The sequence below is a fragment of the Camelus dromedarius genome, chromosome 25 (assembly GCF_036321535.1).
Source record: "Camelus dromedarius isolate mCamDro1 chromosome 25, mCamDro1.pat, whole genome shotgun sequence".
NCBI lineage: Eukaryota > Metazoa > Chordata > Mammalia > Artiodactyla > Camelidae > Camelus > Camelus dromedarius.
Window position 1 is genome coordinate 4,670,902 of NC_087460.1, and position 18,781 is coordinate 4,689,682.

Here is an 18,781-nt window from a genome sequence, read left to right on the forward strand (position 1 = left end):
CGCAATATAATCAAATATTCAAAAGGCAAAGACAAAGAGAGAGTCTTGAAAGCAGCAGGAGAAAAGCAGATCATCATGCACAGGGGACACTCAGTAAGATTATCAGTGTATTTCGCATCAGAAACTTTGGAGGCCAGAAGATGGTGGGCCAATGCATTCTAAGTGCTAAGAGAAAAAAATAAGAACAACAGAGAATACTATATCTAGCAAAACTGTCCTTCAAAAGTGAGGGAGAAATTAAGACATTCCAAGATAAACAAAAGCTGTGGGAAATCATGCCAGTTAGACCTGCCCTGCAAGAAATGCTCAAGGGGGTCCTGCAAGGTGAAATAAAAGGACACTAGACAATAACTCAAAGCTACATGGAGAAATAAAGATCTCAGTAAAGGCAAATATGTGGGCAATTAGAAAAGCTGGTATTGTCATAAGAGTGGTTTGTAACTGCACCTTTTGTTTTCTACAAGATTTAAAAGACTAATACTTGAAAGAAAAACAATTATTAATGTAAAAGCTAGTATTACTGAAACTTTGACGTGTGACTCCAAGTCTTGTTTTCTACATAATTTAAGAGACTAATGCATTTAAAAGAATTATTAGTTTATGTTTTGGGGTACACAATGTATAAAATGTAATTCTGTGACATCAATAAATGAAAAGATATGGAGATGGCGCTGTAAAGGAGCGCAGTTTTGTGTGTTATTTAAATTAAGCTGGTATAAATTCAAACCATAGTGTTATAACCTTAGGATGTTAAATGTAATCCCTATGGTAACCACAAAGAAAACAACTATAGAATACACACAAAAGAAAATGAGAAAGGAATATAAATATTTCACTACAAAAAATCAACTAAACACAAAAAAAGACAGGAATGCAGAAAATAAGGGAGGAATAGCTATGAGGCATATAGAAAATAAATAGCACAATGACAGAAGTAAGTCCCTCCTTATCAGTAATTACCTTAAATGTACATGGATTAAGTTCTCCAATAAAAAGACAGATTTGCAGAATGGATAAAAACACATGACTCAACTATGTGCTGTCTACAAGAGACTCACTTGAGATCCAAAGACATAAACAGATAGAAAGTGAAAAGATGAAAAAGATATTTCATGCAAATAGTAACAAAAACAAAGCAAGAGTGGCTACACTAATATCAGACAAAATAAGACTTTAAATCAAAAAAGTTTACAAGAGACAAAGGACATTATAAATTAATAAAAGGTTCAATGTAGCAAGAAGATACAACCATTATAAACATAATTACCCAATGACAGACCATCAAAATATATACAAACAAAAACTGACAGAACTGAAGGGAGAAATAAACAGTTCTACAATAATAGCTGGAGAAGTCAATACCCCCATCACAATTATGATAGAACAACCAGACAAAAGATAAGTAAGGAAATAGCGAAGTTAACACAATACATCAGCTAGGTCTAACAGACATACACAGAACACTACCCAACCACAACAGCATACGCATTCTTAACTGCACATGTAACATTTTCCAGGATAGGCCATATGTTAGACAACAAATTAAGTCTCAGTAGATTTTAAAAGGTATATATATAAAATATCTTCTTGGATCACAATGGAATGAAGTTAGGAATTAATAACAAAAGGAAAACTATAAAATTCACAATATTGTGGAAATTAAATAACACATTTTTAAACAACCAATGGGTCAAAGAGGAAATCATAAGGGAAATTAGAAAATAACTTAGAGATAAATGCAAATAAAAACACAACATATCAAAACTGTGAGGATGCAGCGAATGTATTGTTTATAGCAATAAACACTTACATTAAAAAAGAAAACAAGATTTCAAATCAACAACCTAACTTTACAACTTAAGGAACTAGAAAAAGAAGAACAAACTAGACCCAAAGCTAGCAGAAGGAAGTAAATAATACAGATTAGGGTAGAGATAGCAAAATAGAGAACAGAAAAACAATAGAGAAAATCAATGAAACCAAAAGTTGGTTCTTCAAAAAGATCAACAAAATTGGCAAACATTTAGTTAGATGAACTAAGAGAAAAAGAAGAATCAAATTACTAAAATCAGAAATGAAAGTGGGGGCATTACTACCTATTTTACAGAAATAAAAAGGATTATAGGAGAGTACTATGAACAATTGTACAACAACAAATTAAGTAACCTAGACAAAATGAGTAAATTCTTAGAAACACAAAACCTACCAAAACTAAATCACAGAGAGATAGAAAATCAGAATGCACCTATAACTAGGAAGGAAATAAAATCAGTCATCAGAAATCTTCCAGTAGGCAGCACTATTTACAATAGCCAAGACGTGGAAACAACCCAAGTGCCCATTAATGGATGACTGGCTTAAGAAGATGGGAGATTATATAGATACATAAACTATTACGCAGCCATAAAAAAGAATGAAATATTGCCGTTTGCAGCAACATGGATGGACCTAGAGAATTTTATTCTTAGTGAGATAAGTCAGAAAGAGAAAGACAAATACTATACGATATCATGTATATATGGAATCTAAAAAATAATACAGATGAATTTATATACAAAACAGAAACAGATTCACAGACACAGAAAACAGACTTATGGTTGCCAAAGGGGAAAGGGAGGGGGCGATAAATTAGGAGTATGGTTTCAACAGATACAAACTAATATACATAAAATAGATAACTAGCAAGGATTTACTGTATAACACAGTGAAGTATATTCAATATCTTGTAATAACCTATAATGGAAAATAATATGAAAAAACATATATCTATGTGTGTGTATATATATAAATGAGTCACTTTGCTGTACACTTGAAATTAACACAATATTGTAAATCAACTATACTTCAAAAAAATAAAAAGTCTCCCTACAAAGAAAAGTGCTGGATTCAGTGACTTCACTGATGGAGTCTACCAAACATTTAAATAACTAATTCTAAGTCTTCTCAAATTTTTCTGAAAAACTGAAGAGGAAGACACTTCCTAACTCATTCTATGAAGCCAACATTATTACCCTGATACCAAAGCCAGGCAAAGACATTACAAGAAAAGAAAACTATAGATCAATATCCTTTATGAACATTAATACAAACATTCTCAACAAGGTACTACCAAACAGAATTCAGCAGCACCTATGATTAGGTGGGATTTATTCTAAAAATGCAAGGATGGTTCAACATGCAAAAATCAGTCAAGTAATATCAACAAAATGAAGGGAAAAAAACACAAGACCATCTCAACATACACCAAAAAAAAGCATTTGATAAAATTCAACACCCATTTATGATAAAAAGAAAAAACACTCAACAAACTAGGACTAGTAGAAAGCTACCTCAACATAAGAAAAGTCTTATATTAAAAACCCACACTGACTACCATACTCAGTGATGAAAGACTGAAATCTTTTCCTCTAGATTAAGAACAAGGCAAGGATGCCCACGTTCACCACTATTCAACATAGCACTGGAAATTCTAGCCACAGCAATTAGGTAAGAGGAAGAAATAAAAGGCATCCAAATTGGAAAGGAAGAAGTAAAATTATCACTGTTTGCAGATGATATGATGTTATGCGTAGGAAAAAAAAACCTTAAAATTCCACACACACAAAAAAACTATTAGAACTAATAAATGAATTCAGCAAAATAACAGCATACAAAGTCAACACACAAAAATCAGTTGCATTTCTACAAATAATGAACAATCTGAAAAGGAAATTACGAAAACAATTCCATTTACAATAGCATCAAAAATAGAATGGGAGGAAATTTTTGCAAACTGTATATCTGATAAGGGATTAATATACAGAATACACAGAGAGCTCTGATAACTCAACAACAACAACAACAAAGCCAACCCAAAAATGTGCAAAGAACTTGAATAGACATTTCTCCAAAGAAAATAAACAAATGGTCAATAAGCACGTGAAAAGATGATCAGCATCACTAATCATTAGGGAAATGCAGATCAAAACTACGATGAGACACCACCTCACACACATTAGGATGGCTACTATCAAAAAAATAGAAAATAAGTGTTGGCAAGAATGTGGAGAAACTGGAAACCTTGTGTACTGTTGGTAGGAATCTAAAATGGTACAGCCACTGTGGAAAATAGTATGGTGGCTCCTAAAAAAGTTAAAAGTAGAATTACCATATGATCCAGCAATTACATTTGTGGGTATATACCCAAAAGAATTGAAAGCAGGTTCTATCCGGCTTTCAATTTGTATATCCAGGTTTACAGCAGCATTATTCAATAGCTGAAATGTGGAAGCAACCCACGTGTCCGTTGACAGATGAATGAATAAGCAAAACATGGTATACACAGAAAGTAGAATATTATTCAGCCTTAAAGAGAAAGGGAATTCTGCAATATGCTACAACATGGATGAACCTGAGGACATCATGCTAGGCAAAGCAAGCCTGTCACAAAAAGACAAAAACTGTACGATTCCACTTAGATGAGGTACTTAGAATAGTCAAAATCATAACAACAGAAAGTAGAAAAGGTGGTTGCCAGGGGCTAGGAGGAGGGGAGAATGGAATTTTTGTTTAATGGGTATAGTTTCAGTTTTACAAAATGAAAAGTGTTTCAGGGATGAATAGTGGTGATGGTTGCACAAAAATATGACTATTTAATACTATTGAACTGGATATCTAATTGTTAAGATGGTAATTTTGATGCATACTTTATCACCATAAAAAATGCCCAATAAAAGTGAAGATCATTGTCTTTGTTTTACTCTATTATAATCATACACAACCTATAGGTTGAAATGAAAGAAAAACAGCAAGATTTAAAATGTTATTATATTCATAACAGAATAACTATTTTTGAACTTAAAGAACATAAGGAAAACTAGATTTGAAATTGACTACTTTAATAAACTAGTATTTGTTTAAAATTCCAGTAACTATGCACAGACTTTTTTTCTGTGCTCTCAAATATCAAAATACACGGCCTCTCAATATCCTGTTTCTCGCAGCTGTACCTAGCCTGCCTGTCACATTGCTTTAGCATGAAAATGTGATAGGATCTCCTCAGCCACAGAAGCCTCCCCATCGCCCTTCCTAAAGCTCCCGCTGCTAACTCGGGACTCTAGTAAAGGTGAGATTTGTCCCATAAATCTCCTCCTGCTGCATTTCTTCACTGTTTCCCTTCCATTATGAGCTCTGCACCACTTCAGGAACCCTGAGCTCTCATACTGCCCCAACCCCAAGAAGGAAGGAACTTGATAATCAACTCATACGCCAAGGAACATTTACTGGCACCTTCTGCAACAAGCTCTGTGCTGGGTGTTGCCCCTGTGTTAACACACTGAACAGCTCACATCCACCCTGTGAGATCAGCATCAAAGATCCCATGTTATAGTGGAAACACACTCACAGCTTGAGCAACTGGTGGCCTGCTAGTAAGCAACCACGCAGAGACAGCCTTGGATGTGATCCAGGCAGCACAGATTGACCTTGAATAGTCCTCTACTTTTCAGAGTTTCACCATCTGGTTGATCCTCCCCAGACTCCTCTAAGCTCACCAGCCTCCAGGACCCTGCCCGTCATCCTCAAAGTTCCTCTATGTCAAAGATGCCCATCAAAGGAGGAAGGATTCTGGCCCAAGTCACAGGAAAGAGGGAAGGCTGCCCCAGCCTTTGACCTTCAGGAATGCCACCAGAGTCACCCCAAGGTCAGGGAAGCAGCTGTGAGAGATGGGGAGGCCCCTGCCTCCAAACCACTCTCTTCCTCTCCCAGTAAAGACGTCAGAAGCAAAGGGAGTGTGGGAAAGATGAGTCAGACATGTTTCCCTTTGCATCACAGACTCAGACTCTCCATCTGTGACTTGAGATAAGTCACAGGTAAGCCCAAGCAATGGCCCACAGGATGTACTGGCCACACACCTACACCCCAAGGCATCACCTTTCAACTCTGCAGAGAAAACAACTGCCTCCTTTAAAAGCCAAAGTGTTACATGAACAATGAACAATTTGAAACTGAAACTAAGAAAATAATTCCATTTACAACAGCATCAAAAAATACAATGGGGGGCAATAGCTCAGTGGTAGAACACATGCTTGGCATGCATGAGGTCCTGGGTTCTAACCCCAGTACCTCCATTAAAAAATACAATAGAAAACAATTCCATTTACAGTAGCATTAAAAAGAACAAAATATTTAGGAATAAATCTAATGAGGAAAGTGCAAGACTTGTACACTGAAAGCTACAAAACAATGTTGAAAGACATCAAGGAAGATCTAAATAAATGGAAAGATATCCTGTGTTCTTATGGATTGGAAAACTTAGTAATTTTAAGATGACAATACTCCCCAAGTTCACCTACAGATCTAATGCAATCCTTATCAAAATTCTAGCTACTTTGTTTTGCAGAAATAGGCAAGCTAATACCAAAATTCATATGGAAATGCAAGAGATACAGAATAGCCACAATTATCTTGAAGAAGAAGAACAAAGTTGGAGGACTCACACTTCCCGATTTCAAAACTTACTACAAAGCTACTGTAATCAAAACAGTGTGGTGCTGGCACAAAGACTGGCATGCAGATCAGTGGAATAAACTCAAGAGTCCAGAAATCAACTCTTACATCATGGTCAACTGATTTTTGACAAGGGTGCCAAGACCATTCAATGTGAAAAGAATACTCTCTTCAACAAGTGGTGCTGGGGCAACGCATATCCACAGGCAAAAGAATGAAGCTGGACCCTTACCTCAAATCATATAAAAAAATTAGCTCAAAACAGATCAAAGAAATAAAACCACAAAACTGTCAGAAATGGGTGTAAATCTGTGTGACCTTGGATTAGGCAATGATTTCTTAAATATGGTACCAAAATCACAAGCAGCAAAAGACAAAAATAGGTAAACTGGACTTTATCAAAATTTAAAACATTCATGTATAAAAGGACACTATCAAGAAAGTCAAAAACAAGCCATAAAATGGAGAAAAACATTTGAAAATCATATATTTGATAAGAATCTAGTGTCCAGAATATATAAAGAATTCTTTTAACTCAACAAAAGACAAGTAACCCAGTTTAGACATGGGGAAAGGATTTGAACAGACATTTCTCAAAGGAGATATACAAATATCCAGGAAGCATCTGCAAAGAGGCCTAGCATCATTAGTCTTTTTTTTTTACAGGGGGAGGTATTTGGTTTATTTATTTATTTTTTAGAGGGGGTACTGGGGATTGAACCCAGGACCTCATGCATGCTGAGCATGAGCTCTACCACTTGAGCTATGTGCTCCCCTTAGCATCATTAGTCTTAAGGAAACAAATCAGAACCACGATTGAAATAGCTCTTCATACCAACAAGGGTAGCTATAATTTTTTTTTAATGGAAATTGACATGTGTTGAAAAGCACATAGAGAAACCGGAACCTTTATGTACCACTGGTGGGAATGTAAAATGCTTCAGTTGCTGTGGAAAACAGTTCATCAGTTCTTTAAGAAGTTAAAAATAGAGTTAATATAGGACCCAGCAATTCCGATCATAGGTATACACCCAAGAGAATTCAAAACATATGTTTACATGAAACTTGTATGTGAATGTTGACAGCAGCACTATTCCTAACAGCCAAAAAGTGGAAACAACCCAAATGTCCATCAACTGATAAATGGATAAACAAAATGTGTTCTATCCATACAACGGAATACTATTCAGCCATAAAAAAGAATGAAGTACCAAATCATGCTGCAACATGGATAAACCTTGAAGCTATTACACTAAAGTGAAAGAAGTCAGACACAAATGGACATACATGACTGCATTTATATGAAATGTTGAGAATAGGCAAATCCATAGAAACCAAAAATTGATTAGTGTGTGCCAGGAGATGGGGGAGGGGAGAAAGTGGGACTGACTGCTGGTGGGTGTGAGGTTTCTTTTAGGGAAGATGGGAATGTTCTGGAATTAGTGGTGCTATTTGCACAACACTGGGAAAAATCCTAAAATCCACTGGATTGTACATTATAAAATGGTTTAATTTTATCTCAATTTAAAAAGCGTCAACATGTGCCAAGTTGCCCTTCGTTCTGAGCCAGAGGACAGTGTCCTCTTGGGGAGGCATCTAGTGCTGAAGGAGAGGGGCCTGGGGGTCTCCCAAGTCCCCCTGGCATCTTGCACATGAGGTAGGAGGTACCACCTCCATGCAGGCCTGATGTCTCTGGAGGTTTGTAGAGGGAGGGACAGAAGTGACCTCCCCTGCCACAGGGAGGCTTGTCTCAGTCCCTAGAGCAGATGCAAACATCAGACAGGACCCACAGGCAGAGGCCCTGCAGGCTGAGTCACGTAACAGGATTTCTGTAGGGAAGAGGCAAGACTTCAAAACACTGGTGCTGACACAAAGATCAAAAGACATTAGTCACAAAGGAGGAAATAGAAATGGACAATGATCATGGAAAGATGCTGGGCTCGCTGGTAATCAGAGGAATGTAAACAGCAATGGGACAGCATTTCCCCCCAATTCAGTTGTCAGAAATGGTTTGCTACTATGAAAGGTTGGCAGGGTGTGAGGAGATGTGTGCTCTCATTCCACGGCTGATGGGTGTGTGGCTTGGTAGGGCCACAGTGCAGGGCAACTTGACAGTAGCTATTAAAGTGAAAAATGTGCATACCCTATGACTCAGCAATTCCAATGCCCAGAATTTACTCTAAAGAAACACTCCCACGTGCACAGACAAGCATAAGATGTTTATGTGACACCACTTGTAATAGTGAAATGTTGGAAAAAACCTAAGTATTCACAAAAAGCCGATGTACATCCATTCGCTATCAAAATTAGTAGTTCTACGGGTATAATGTAAAATGATCTCCAAGACATATTGTTGGATTTAAAAAGCAAAAGCAAATTTTAGATGGATACGTACTATATATCATTAACGAAAAAAAACAAAGCAAAACCCATAACAAAAGTATGCTAAGCCCTTGGAGCATTCTGCCTGGCAGGCTGGGGTGTGAGGCCAATTAACCATCCTTTCCTTATCTGGAAAAAGATGGACTTTAAAAAGCAACACAAGAAGAACATGGAACTGCCAGTCTTGGGCTGTTTCTTTTCCAAGAGATCATTTTTAACAAGTGCCGAGAACCAATGCACGGTTTGTTCCATGGGCTTTATTTCCTGCTCTGTGTTAGAAGACTTACTGCAGGCTTGTGTGGTACATCCTTTAGTGAAGAGAGGTAACCTGTCATCCCCCCAAAAAAGAACCTGTTTACTGGAAGAAAGTCTAGCTCAGTGGAAGAGCGCGTGCTTAGTGTGCACACAGTCCTGGGTTCAGTCCCCAGCACTTCCACTAAAATAAACAAATAAAACTAATTACCTCCCCCTCAAAAAAAAACCCCCAAAAATTAAAAACAATTTTTTTTAAAAAGAACCTGTTGATTAACACACAGCCTAACAGGAAGGGAAATTCCCTTATTTTTGACTATGAACGTTCCTAAAACAATAAGGCACATGCATAAAATTTATTTATTTTTTTGTTTTTTTAAAGTTCTGCAAGAATACTGACTAATCTGAAACAGTGAGGCAGGGAGAGGACCAGGAGCAGGCCTGGGGGCAGGAGACTGATCAAAGGGAATTTGAATCGTACCTATAACTGTTCAATTTATTTTCCATTTTCACCTCTAACTTTTTAAATAAAAAAGGATGACATAATGTTGGAGAAAACTATATTTAAAGATCATATTACTTTTACTTATGACAACATAAAATATTTTTGCTCTCACTTAAACATTAATATATAACAAAACATTATACAATGTACCAATATTTTGTAATAATATATTTAGTAAGAGCAATGTGATTTAATGTGTTTCTTTAGTTTTAAAATCTTGCTCCAATACTTTATATATAGTGACTAGGGGCTCTGGGTCAAAGTTCAAATATTTGGTTTTCATGCCTGACCTGGATGAAAAAAGGTGCTCTGGGTCAAACTGTTTCAGATGTGTCTTCTAATTTCGAATCAGGCGTCCAGGTCAAGGGCATGTCTCTTCAAAGTAGTTTTGCAGTTGATTTTATCAGATGTTTTATTTATATATATATAAATATAAATATAAAAAATATATGTTTTATTCATATATATATATATATGAGAATATAGAAATATATACACATTTTATATTTTTAAAATTTTGTATTGTGAACTACACCAAACATACAAAATAGTGTAGAGAAATAACAATATGAAAACCCGTGCAAAGATCAGAACATTAGCAGAAACTCAGAAGCGTCCTGATCATACATCCCCTTCCTCCCCCAGCAGGGGAACCAGCTCAGGGCCAGGGGTGGGGGGTGTCTCTCACTCCCTTACTTTTCTTTCTAGTTCTACCACCTTTGTGTGTATATCCCTGAACAAGCTGCCTGTTTTCTATTTCATCTACATGAACTCTCACTCATGCATTTTCTGTGGCTTGCGTCCCCACCCCGTATTGCTCAATATTATGATTTTTATTTATTGGTTTGCTTGCTTTTTTGCAGTAAAATATACATAACATAAAATGGACCATTTAATCCATTTTTAAGCATACAATTCACTGACATTAAGTAATATATTCATACTGTTGTGCAAGACCATGTTTTTAAGACTCAGCCATTCAATAAAAATATATTTAAAAAAAAGACTCAGCCATATTATCGTACATGGCTGCACGCAGGTCATTCATCTTTATTCCTTTAAAGCAATACACTGGGTGAATACTCTGTTAGGTGAATCTACTATCATTTATTAGTCCATCTACCATTTATGGACCTATGGGTTCTTTTTTTTTTTTTCCTTTCTTTTCTTTTGCTATTACAAATAGTCTGGCTTAAACATTCTTGCCTTCATCTCCTGGGGCACATGTGAAAGAATTCTCTCTCTTTTTTTTAATTTACTTTATTTTTAAAAAATTGTTGAGGGAGATAATTAGGTTTCCTTACTTATTTATTTTTAGAGGGGATACTGGGGATTGAACCCAGGACCTTATGTATGCTAAGCGTGCACTCTACCAGTTGAGCTATCCTCTCCCTGCATGTGAAAGAATTCTCAATGCATATTATTTCTGGTGGAATTGATGGATTTTACTGGTTTAATTTTCTATAAAGAGATGCTATGAACATACTACTTGTATAATTAAATTTCCATTTAGAAAAAGAAAAGGAAAGAAAGGAACTGGGATGTTTTCATAGAGCGCATGGGCAGGGCACAGTCTCTGAAAGGTACAACAGCCGAGGCATGTCCGCCCGCTGAAGGGATTATCCAGTGTGAAATCAGTTCAGCACCTGTCCTGGGCACCCAGCTCTGTCAGTGCTCCAGGCGCTAGTGGGCTGGGATGCAGGAGGCCTGGGTGCCCTCCCAACTCTGCCACAAAGAACAAGTCATCTCGCCTCCTGGGCCCATGGTTCTGACATCCGTAAAATGAGGGGGTGGACCCACGGGATCAGAAGACTTCCTTCTAGCCCTTCTAGTTTAGGATTCTGAGCAGAATCAGAGTAGGGAGGCAGGGTAGTTCTATCTAGAAGCCAGAAGGAGACGGACTGGAGCCTAGGTAGGGAAGAACTCTGCCTCCCCAGGATTCAAAAAAGGACAAAAGACAAATGCTGGGCCCAGCCCTCGTCCGCCAGTAGAAGCCGTGTGGTGGTAAATGTTTAACAGTGCCCCTCTGGGGTAGGGAACCTGTGAACTGTAGCATTTTCTGATTTGTGTGGTTGTAAATACTCCCACAGGGCAGAAACCAGCCGTTCCTCTTTTCCATCGTTGTGTCCCATTACTTAGCTGGTACCTGGACACGCAACAAATAGTTGTTAAATGATAAGGAGTGGAGCTTACCAGGGCAGTACGGCCTAGGGCCCCCGAAACGTCGATTTTATAATTATGGATAGAACTGCCAGGGAACAAAGCTTTGGCTGGGCCATCTAGTATGCAGTGGATGCCTTATGTGCTAGGAGACACTGGGAGCTGGGGCGGAGATACTGAAAAGTGGTCTAAGGTCGAAAGAAATGCCCAGAGGTGCTCAGACTCCATGTCCCCCAGACAGGAGTCCCAGGAGGGCAAATCACAGAACTGGGATATGAGCGCCCAGACCCTTAATACCTGGCTCACCCCACTGCCCTGCCCAGTTGGCCTCTCAAAGCCTTGCTGGAGAGGAGGGTCTAAAGTGCTGGGAGGCTGGGCGGCTGGAGGAAGAAGGATGGAGTGGAGGACACAGAGGGCTAGGAAAACGAAGAATTTGATAAGGCTGGGGAATGCGGCTTCTGATGTCTATGTAATAGAACAGAACTTCCTTCTAAGGAAAGATCTTGGAGAGAGCTTAGTTCTACTGAGGACTTGGTTATAGATTTTAAAAGGGCCAAGACTGATTTGGGGATTAGGGGCTGAAGAGAGGAAGTATCTGTCTGACAGGTTTCTGAAAGGTGGTTTGTGGCAGAAGGAGGGAGGAGGACCAGGACGCTCAGTGCTCCAACTGCTTCGTGGGAAGGACCACTAAGAATCAGAATACCCAGAGGGAGGGTACAGCTCCGTGGTACAGCACACACTTAGCATGCACAAGGTGCTGGGTTCAATCCCCAGAACCTCCATTAGTTAAAAAATAATAAATAAATACAAACCTATTTACCTCTGCTCCCCCCCCCAAAAGAATCAGAATATCCAAAACACAATTCTAACATATCCTTATGAGATCTAAAGCTTCAGTAAAGGTTCTGCCACACTTGACAACCTTCTGGTTTGGAGGAAAATTCAAGAAAGCCCTGTGTCCAGGGCAGAGGTACGGGAATACCCAAGAGCAGAGAGGCAGGAGCAAGACTGCAGCTGAAAGAGGAATCAGAAGCAGAGGCCGCCATAACACCCGAGCCACTGGAATCCGGGCAGGCCCCCAGCGCCGCCTCTTCCCACACTGCCCGGGGCATGCCTGGACTGGAAGGTGTGGGATGTCTTGGGTAGGTATCAAGGGGCAGGGGGACCCCAGCTGACATCCAGGCTGCTGTCCCTGCTCCAGATTACCCTCTCAAAAGTAATGAAAGTCATCAGAGGTTAAGGGCTTCTGTGAGCCTGCCTCCGAGGATGCAAGAAAGGGAGGGAGCCGTTGAGAAGGGACCATGTATCTCTGTGCCAGCCAGTCGTGAGGAGAATCTGAACCCCAAAAGAGAAAGTGGTGGTGAAGGATTTCGAGGGAGGGGTCAGCAGGCTGCACCCATGGGGCCTGTTGAGAAGAGGAAGAGCTTTGTGGGGAGCCAGCCCAGGACAGGCCAAGCTTCACCAGAAGTTGATGCAAACAGCACAGAAGGCAGATGAAGTCATTCCATTTGTCCAGAGAAAAGTCAGGGCCAGAGACCTGACAGTACTCCAGGAGAGCCAGGCAGACCCTGCTCCTGCTCTCCCCACCGCCCCTCGGCCTGGCCAGAACAGTGATGGGTAGAGAAGGGGGTGGGGCTTGGCCCAGAGAACAGAGGCCTCATGTGGGGGATCCCAGGCTGTTAGATCTCAGCATCCTTAATTCCCCCTTTGGCAAGTTTCTCCCCAAAGATCCCCAACTCCTCATCATTCTTCCAGGGTCTCATCCATCCCCGCAGGGCCCCACCTCTCCACGCCTGCCTTGAAGCTAAAGACTAACAGTGGAGATATTGACCATAATCTGGGAAAGGGGTCAGGACTGCTGGTGACAGCAACACCCTCAGATCCCACCAGGAACACTCTAAGACGGGAGTTCAGGCACCTGGCGGATGTCGCAAAAAAGGATGGTTTTGCACAAGTAACTCTTCAGATCACACCCTTGTGCGGCTTCCCACTTGAGACGACCCTCCTGCAGAGAGGAGAGGAGGTTGGGGAAAGGCAGGAGGATGGAAAAAGTGAAGAGAAAGGAAACCAAAGAGTGAGATAGAGAACAGATCTAACAGATGAGCACACGGGGGTGTGAGATTTTATGAGCAGTGTGGAAACAGCAGCAAAGCCCCTGAATCAGAAATGGTCCGGAGAGACAAGCCAGTCTTTGGGGAAAGAGGAGCAGAGGGCCGTATGACCCATGTGTTCCTGGGACTCAAAGAGGGGAAAGTCAATTGCCAACATCCCCGAATCTGTCTTCCCAGGAGAACCGCAGAAATAGGGAAGCAGTGACCCATAGGATCGACCTTTAATCCCAAGTGCCCGAGGCAGGAGAGGAGATGGCCACCAGTGGCCAACACTGCTGGGGGTGGGAAGGGAGGACAAAGGTGGCAGTAGGGCGAAGGAGGCCAGTTGGGAGGGGATGACCCCATATCACAGGCTGGCAGGAAGGCTAAGTGATTGTGTATGAACTCCGGGCCTTCGTCTGACAGAGAAGGACACAGGTTTAAGTCCCTTGTTTGCAATTCTGAACAAGCCCATAGCAAACTATTTTGGCCATAAAACCAGACGTCAGCGAATGCCAGGCTGGTTCTAGTTATTACTCTCCCCACTAAAATATTCAGTAGTTTTGCTGCCTGGCGCTGAGTGCCGCCCCAGCCCTGTGAGGGTGCCTTGTGGTGCTAGTTTCTTCCCCCAAATCTGAACAATTCTGAATTTATCTGATGCCAAGTGTTTCAGATAAAAACAGGCAGGCCTGTCCTCAGTTCTGGTTCCCCTTTCTTCTCTAAACTGCCCACTTCTGTGTAAGAAGTGATGGGGGGAGAGCAGTGGGGACACGCAGGTCAGCCCGCCGGCTGTGAACGGTGGTAACGCGGGCATCGCTGTGTACAGATGCGTGAACAGGAGAGGCGGGTGTCTGTGCACAACCAACATTTTGTAAAGGCGGTATGCATAGACGGGTTAAAGTCTTCACGAGCGGAAGAGAGACAGAGACCACAGCTGGCGTGTTGGGGGCGTCTCTGAAGAGCAGCTTGTCTCTGACAGAGTCTGCCCTTTAACATTCTCCCAGCACCCAGCGCACGGAAAAGGGGGAGGGGAGGGGTGGCTGCCTGAGCGCAAAACAGTCACAGTAGAGCTTCAACTGCATCGAAGGTCAGCCTGCCACCCGACGGGGCAGGGGGCCACCCCGAGGGGAGAAGACCTTCCCGGGAGGTGCAGAGAAGCGGCACCGGCGCCCAGTGGGGGAGGTGCCAGCTCTGCCAAGGCCCGCGGTCAGCACCCGGGGCGCAGGAAGAGCTGCCAGGGCAGGAGCCATGGCCCTGCCACCTGCCTGCTGGCTGTGGGTTCTGGGGACCCTGGCAGGGCTCTCAGCTACCCCAGCCCCCAACAGCTGTCCAGAGAAGCACTACCGGGCTCCCAAAGAACTGTGCTGCCGGATGTGTGAGCCAGGTAGGAGCTGGCCTTGCCAGGGGCCAGCTGCGTGTGCAGGGAGAGGACCAGGCTAGGCGGGAAGGGGAGCAGAGAGGACTCCTGCAGAGGCCAGGAGGCAGCCCCTTGCAGAGGTGGGGGGGAGTGGCCTTCACTGGGCCTTGACCCTCGACCTCTGCTCGCAGGAATGTTCCTGGTGAAGCACTGCGACCAGGAAGGGAAGGCTGCTCAGTGTGGTCGCTGTACACTGGGGGTATCCTTCTCGCCAGACCATCACACCCGGCCCCACTGTGAGAGCTGCCGGCACTGTAACTCTGGTGAGATGGGCAAGCGTCTGGGGGTGCAAGGTGGGGATTGGGGTGTGGAGAAGCAAAGAGGAGGGGGAGGGGGAGCCTTGGTGGCTTCAAGGCTCTGGCAAATGGAGCCCATGGTGGGAAATGGGGCGCCCTGGGCAGGGCATGTGGATGTGATGGGGAGAGCTGGGGTGAAGTGTCTCAGGGAAGGGGCCAAGCAGAGTTTGAGGGACTGCTGAGAGGGGGTCTATGGCTGGGTTCAAGGCAATGCAAGGGAGGAAGTGGCCCCAGGACCTTAGATTTCAGACGAGCAACAGCCCACTGATGAACTGGCTGTATTCGTGGACTGCATGCTTGTCTGGAACTTGGCACACATCTCTTAGGGACCTAACGATACCAGCCAGTGGGTAACAGCCCTTTTTGCCCAAAAGCCAATTTAGGAAAATGAATGTGTATGTCGCTTGTGTTTTTATCTATTCTGTAATTTCATCTTTTTAAAAATTAGGACATGAACTGTCTGTGGCTGTGTTATGAATACTTTCATTATTTCTCCATTTTAGCCAGAATTTCAGAAACTATGTATGTACCAGCGTACCTAGGTTGGCAGATTTAAAGTGGCCCCCTGGAACAGGTGTTCTCCAGCGGAGAACTTTTGAGGACTGTTTAGCTGAACTGTGACCCTACTTGCCTGCAAGTGCCCTGGGTCTGACTAGGCCTTTTAATACTGGCCCACATCCGGGTGCTGCTGCCTTGCCCAGAATCACCCCTTCTGAACCACAAGGACGGGTGAGCCCTGCCCTCGCAGTGCCCCGCACGTCCACCTCCACCAGGATGCCTGGTTGGCAGCCACCTAGCACCTGATCTCGACACACGAATAAAATTTAGATTTCAAAGGCAAAGGATGTCAGTAATCAACTTTACTCTCTAGTAAAGTTAAAACCCTGTCAGGGACCACAGCAGCACTACTCCTAATTGCTAACAGCCGGAAACTACCCAAATGCACAGTAACAGTAGAAGGGGCGAATGAACTGTGGTATATTCACACAGTGGAATACTACACAGCAGTGAGAATGACTGACAATCACACTCAGCAACATGGATTAATCTCACAAAGAGTTGAGTAAAAGCAGCCGGGCACAAATGAGTTCATACACTTGATTCCCTGTAGGTGGTTCCAAAATTGGCAAAACCAACTCATGGTGTTAGACTAATGGCTATTCTTGGCGGGGAGGGCGTTAGTGACTAGCAAGGAACACTACCGGTCACCTTGTTTCTTGATCTGGTGCTGGTTACACCCATGAGTCCCATTTGTCCCAGTTCTCAAGCTTTTACACTTGTGACGCGTGTACTTCAATAAGAAGCTATAAAGGCATCGGTGAGTAAGAGAGAAAATCAGATAAGCTGTTTCTACTTCTGAACCACAAATTTTCTAAAAGGTCCAACTTTGTCTTGAATGACAATAACACAAATGGCAAAGGCACTGGTGGCAGTGAGGGAGGGGCAGGTCTATGTGGGGGTGGGGAGGCGGGATTGGGAGGGCAGCCCCTCCCTGGAGGTGGGCCTGGGACATGGCTGGGGAGAGGAGTAACCTCGTCTGCTCCCCCCGCCCCCTCTGTCTCCAGGTCTTCTCATTCGAAACTGCACCCTTACCTCCAATACTGAGTGTGCCTGCCCTGAGGGCTGGCAGTGCAGGGACAAGGAGTGTACAGAGTGTGACCGTCCACACCAGGCCCCAGGCCCACACCCACAACCCTTCCAGTCACCTGACGCTGAAGGTAAGTTCCAGATAACCCTTTGTCTGGTCATTTGGGGTAAGGGTCACACCCCAACTAGCGCACCCTCCCCTTCCATGCCCAGCCCATTCAGCCGGTCTCTGCCTTCCCATCTCATCTAGGGCCTCTCAGGCCTTCAGCCTGGCCTTGTGTCCTCTGGGGCCCCGGCTGCTGCTCATCTTGTCTCTGTTTTTCCAGAGATGCCAGAGGCCAGGACAGCCAGGCACACGCGGACCCTGGCTGGCTCCATGCTGCAGCCTGCCCCCACCCTCTCGACCCACTGGCCACCCCAGGAGAGAATGCACACAGAAGAGTCCAGGAGGGAAGCCAGTCAGAAGGGTCCTGGGAGGAGGGGTAAGAAGAGGGAGAAGCAGAGTCCAGGGATTAGGAAAGGACTTGGGCCAACGCTGGGGGTGGGAGAGGCAGGTGGGGGATAGAAGAGAGGCAGGGGTGACAGGAGGGCTGGGATGAGGGGAGTCAAGGGCTTGGCCCTCCCCAAAACCCCCTGTGGCCCCTGCCCATCACAGCCCAAAAGTCCCTGTGCAGCTCGGAATGCATCCGCATCTTTGTGATCCTCTCTGGAATGTTCATTGCTTTCACCATAGTCGGAGCCCTGTTCCTCCATCAACAAAGAAAATACGGATTAAGTAAGAGACAAAATATAGGTCTCCAGGCCTGTTCCTGCACCCCACCCCTCCCCACCACCTGGGCCCTGCCACCCGACCTGGAAGCTCATCGAACTTCTCCAGCTCCACCTTTTCCACCCTATTCCCTCCCTTCCTCTCTTCTCAGCTGGGCCCTCCTGACAGCCCTCCCCCAAGCTACCCGCCTTTGGTCACCCTGTCTCCCGTCTCCCTTCGCCCCTTCCCCACCGCCGGCCAAGCCTCATCCCATTCTCCCTCCGCAGACGCGGGAGAAAGTCCAGCGGCGCCTGCAGAGCCTTGTCCATACAGCTGCCCCAGGGAGGAAGAGGGCGGCGCCATCCCCATTCAGGAGGATTACCGAAAACCTGAGCCGGCTTGCTACCTCTGAGCCGGTGCTCGGCGGAGGCCTGCAATCAAGTCCTAGCCTCCATCCCACCCCACCGGCCATCCAGGGGGATAGAGAGCTGGCACCCCCAACTTCAGCACCATCCTCTCATCAGGACCCTTTCCTGTGTACAGACGGGAGACTATCCTGTGTGCCTTTTCGAGACTGGCAGTGGCGAGGACAAAAGGGAATGAGGTGGAGGGCGGGAAGCAGGAGCCGGGTGTGTCCTCGCCCAGCCAGCTTCACCCCTTTGCTGCAAGAGGGCTGGGGCTCCAGGTTAGAAAGCACACTTCTGCCCACGAACGGCCCACGTACTATACCGCTGATCTGGAAACCTGGCGAAATAAAGTGACAGATTGCAGCACCTGCAGCTCTCCAGCTCAGAAATTGCAGTCTCCCAACGCAGGCCACGCCCAGCCCCGTTGGCCACCCGGGGCCTGGGGGCGGAG

The 18,781-nt window shown here is 43.9% G+C and overlaps 1 protein-coding gene across 3 annotated transcripts; it reads left to right on the forward strand.

The window, feature by feature from the left end:
* The first annotated feature begins 14,832 nt into the window (after window positions 1–14,832).
* On the forward strand, window positions 14,833–18,696 carry CD27 (CD27 molecule). 3 transcript variants are annotated; one of them, XM_064478964.1, is made up of 6 exons: window positions 14,833–15,259; window positions 15,424–15,555; window positions 17,154–17,306; window positions 17,502–17,657; window positions 17,909–17,950; window positions 18,211–18,696. In XM_064478964.1, the coding sequence occupies exons 1-6, from the start codon at window positions 15,124–15,126 to the stop codon at window positions 18,333–18,335; spliced, it is 744 nt and encodes a 247-aa protein (XP_064335034.1). In that variant the 5' UTR covers window positions 14,833–15,123; the 3' UTR covers window positions 18,336–18,696. The 3 variants fall into 3 exon arrangements, with proteins under 3 accessions (XP_064335034.1, XP_010989175.2, XP_010989174.2); XM_010990872.3 differs by having other exon boundaries at window positions 14,841–15,259; window positions 17,831–17,950; XM_010990873.3 differs by lacking the exon at window positions 17,909–17,950 and having other exon boundaries at window positions 14,835–15,259.
* The last annotated feature ends 85 nt before the right edge of the window (window positions 18,697–18,781 follow it).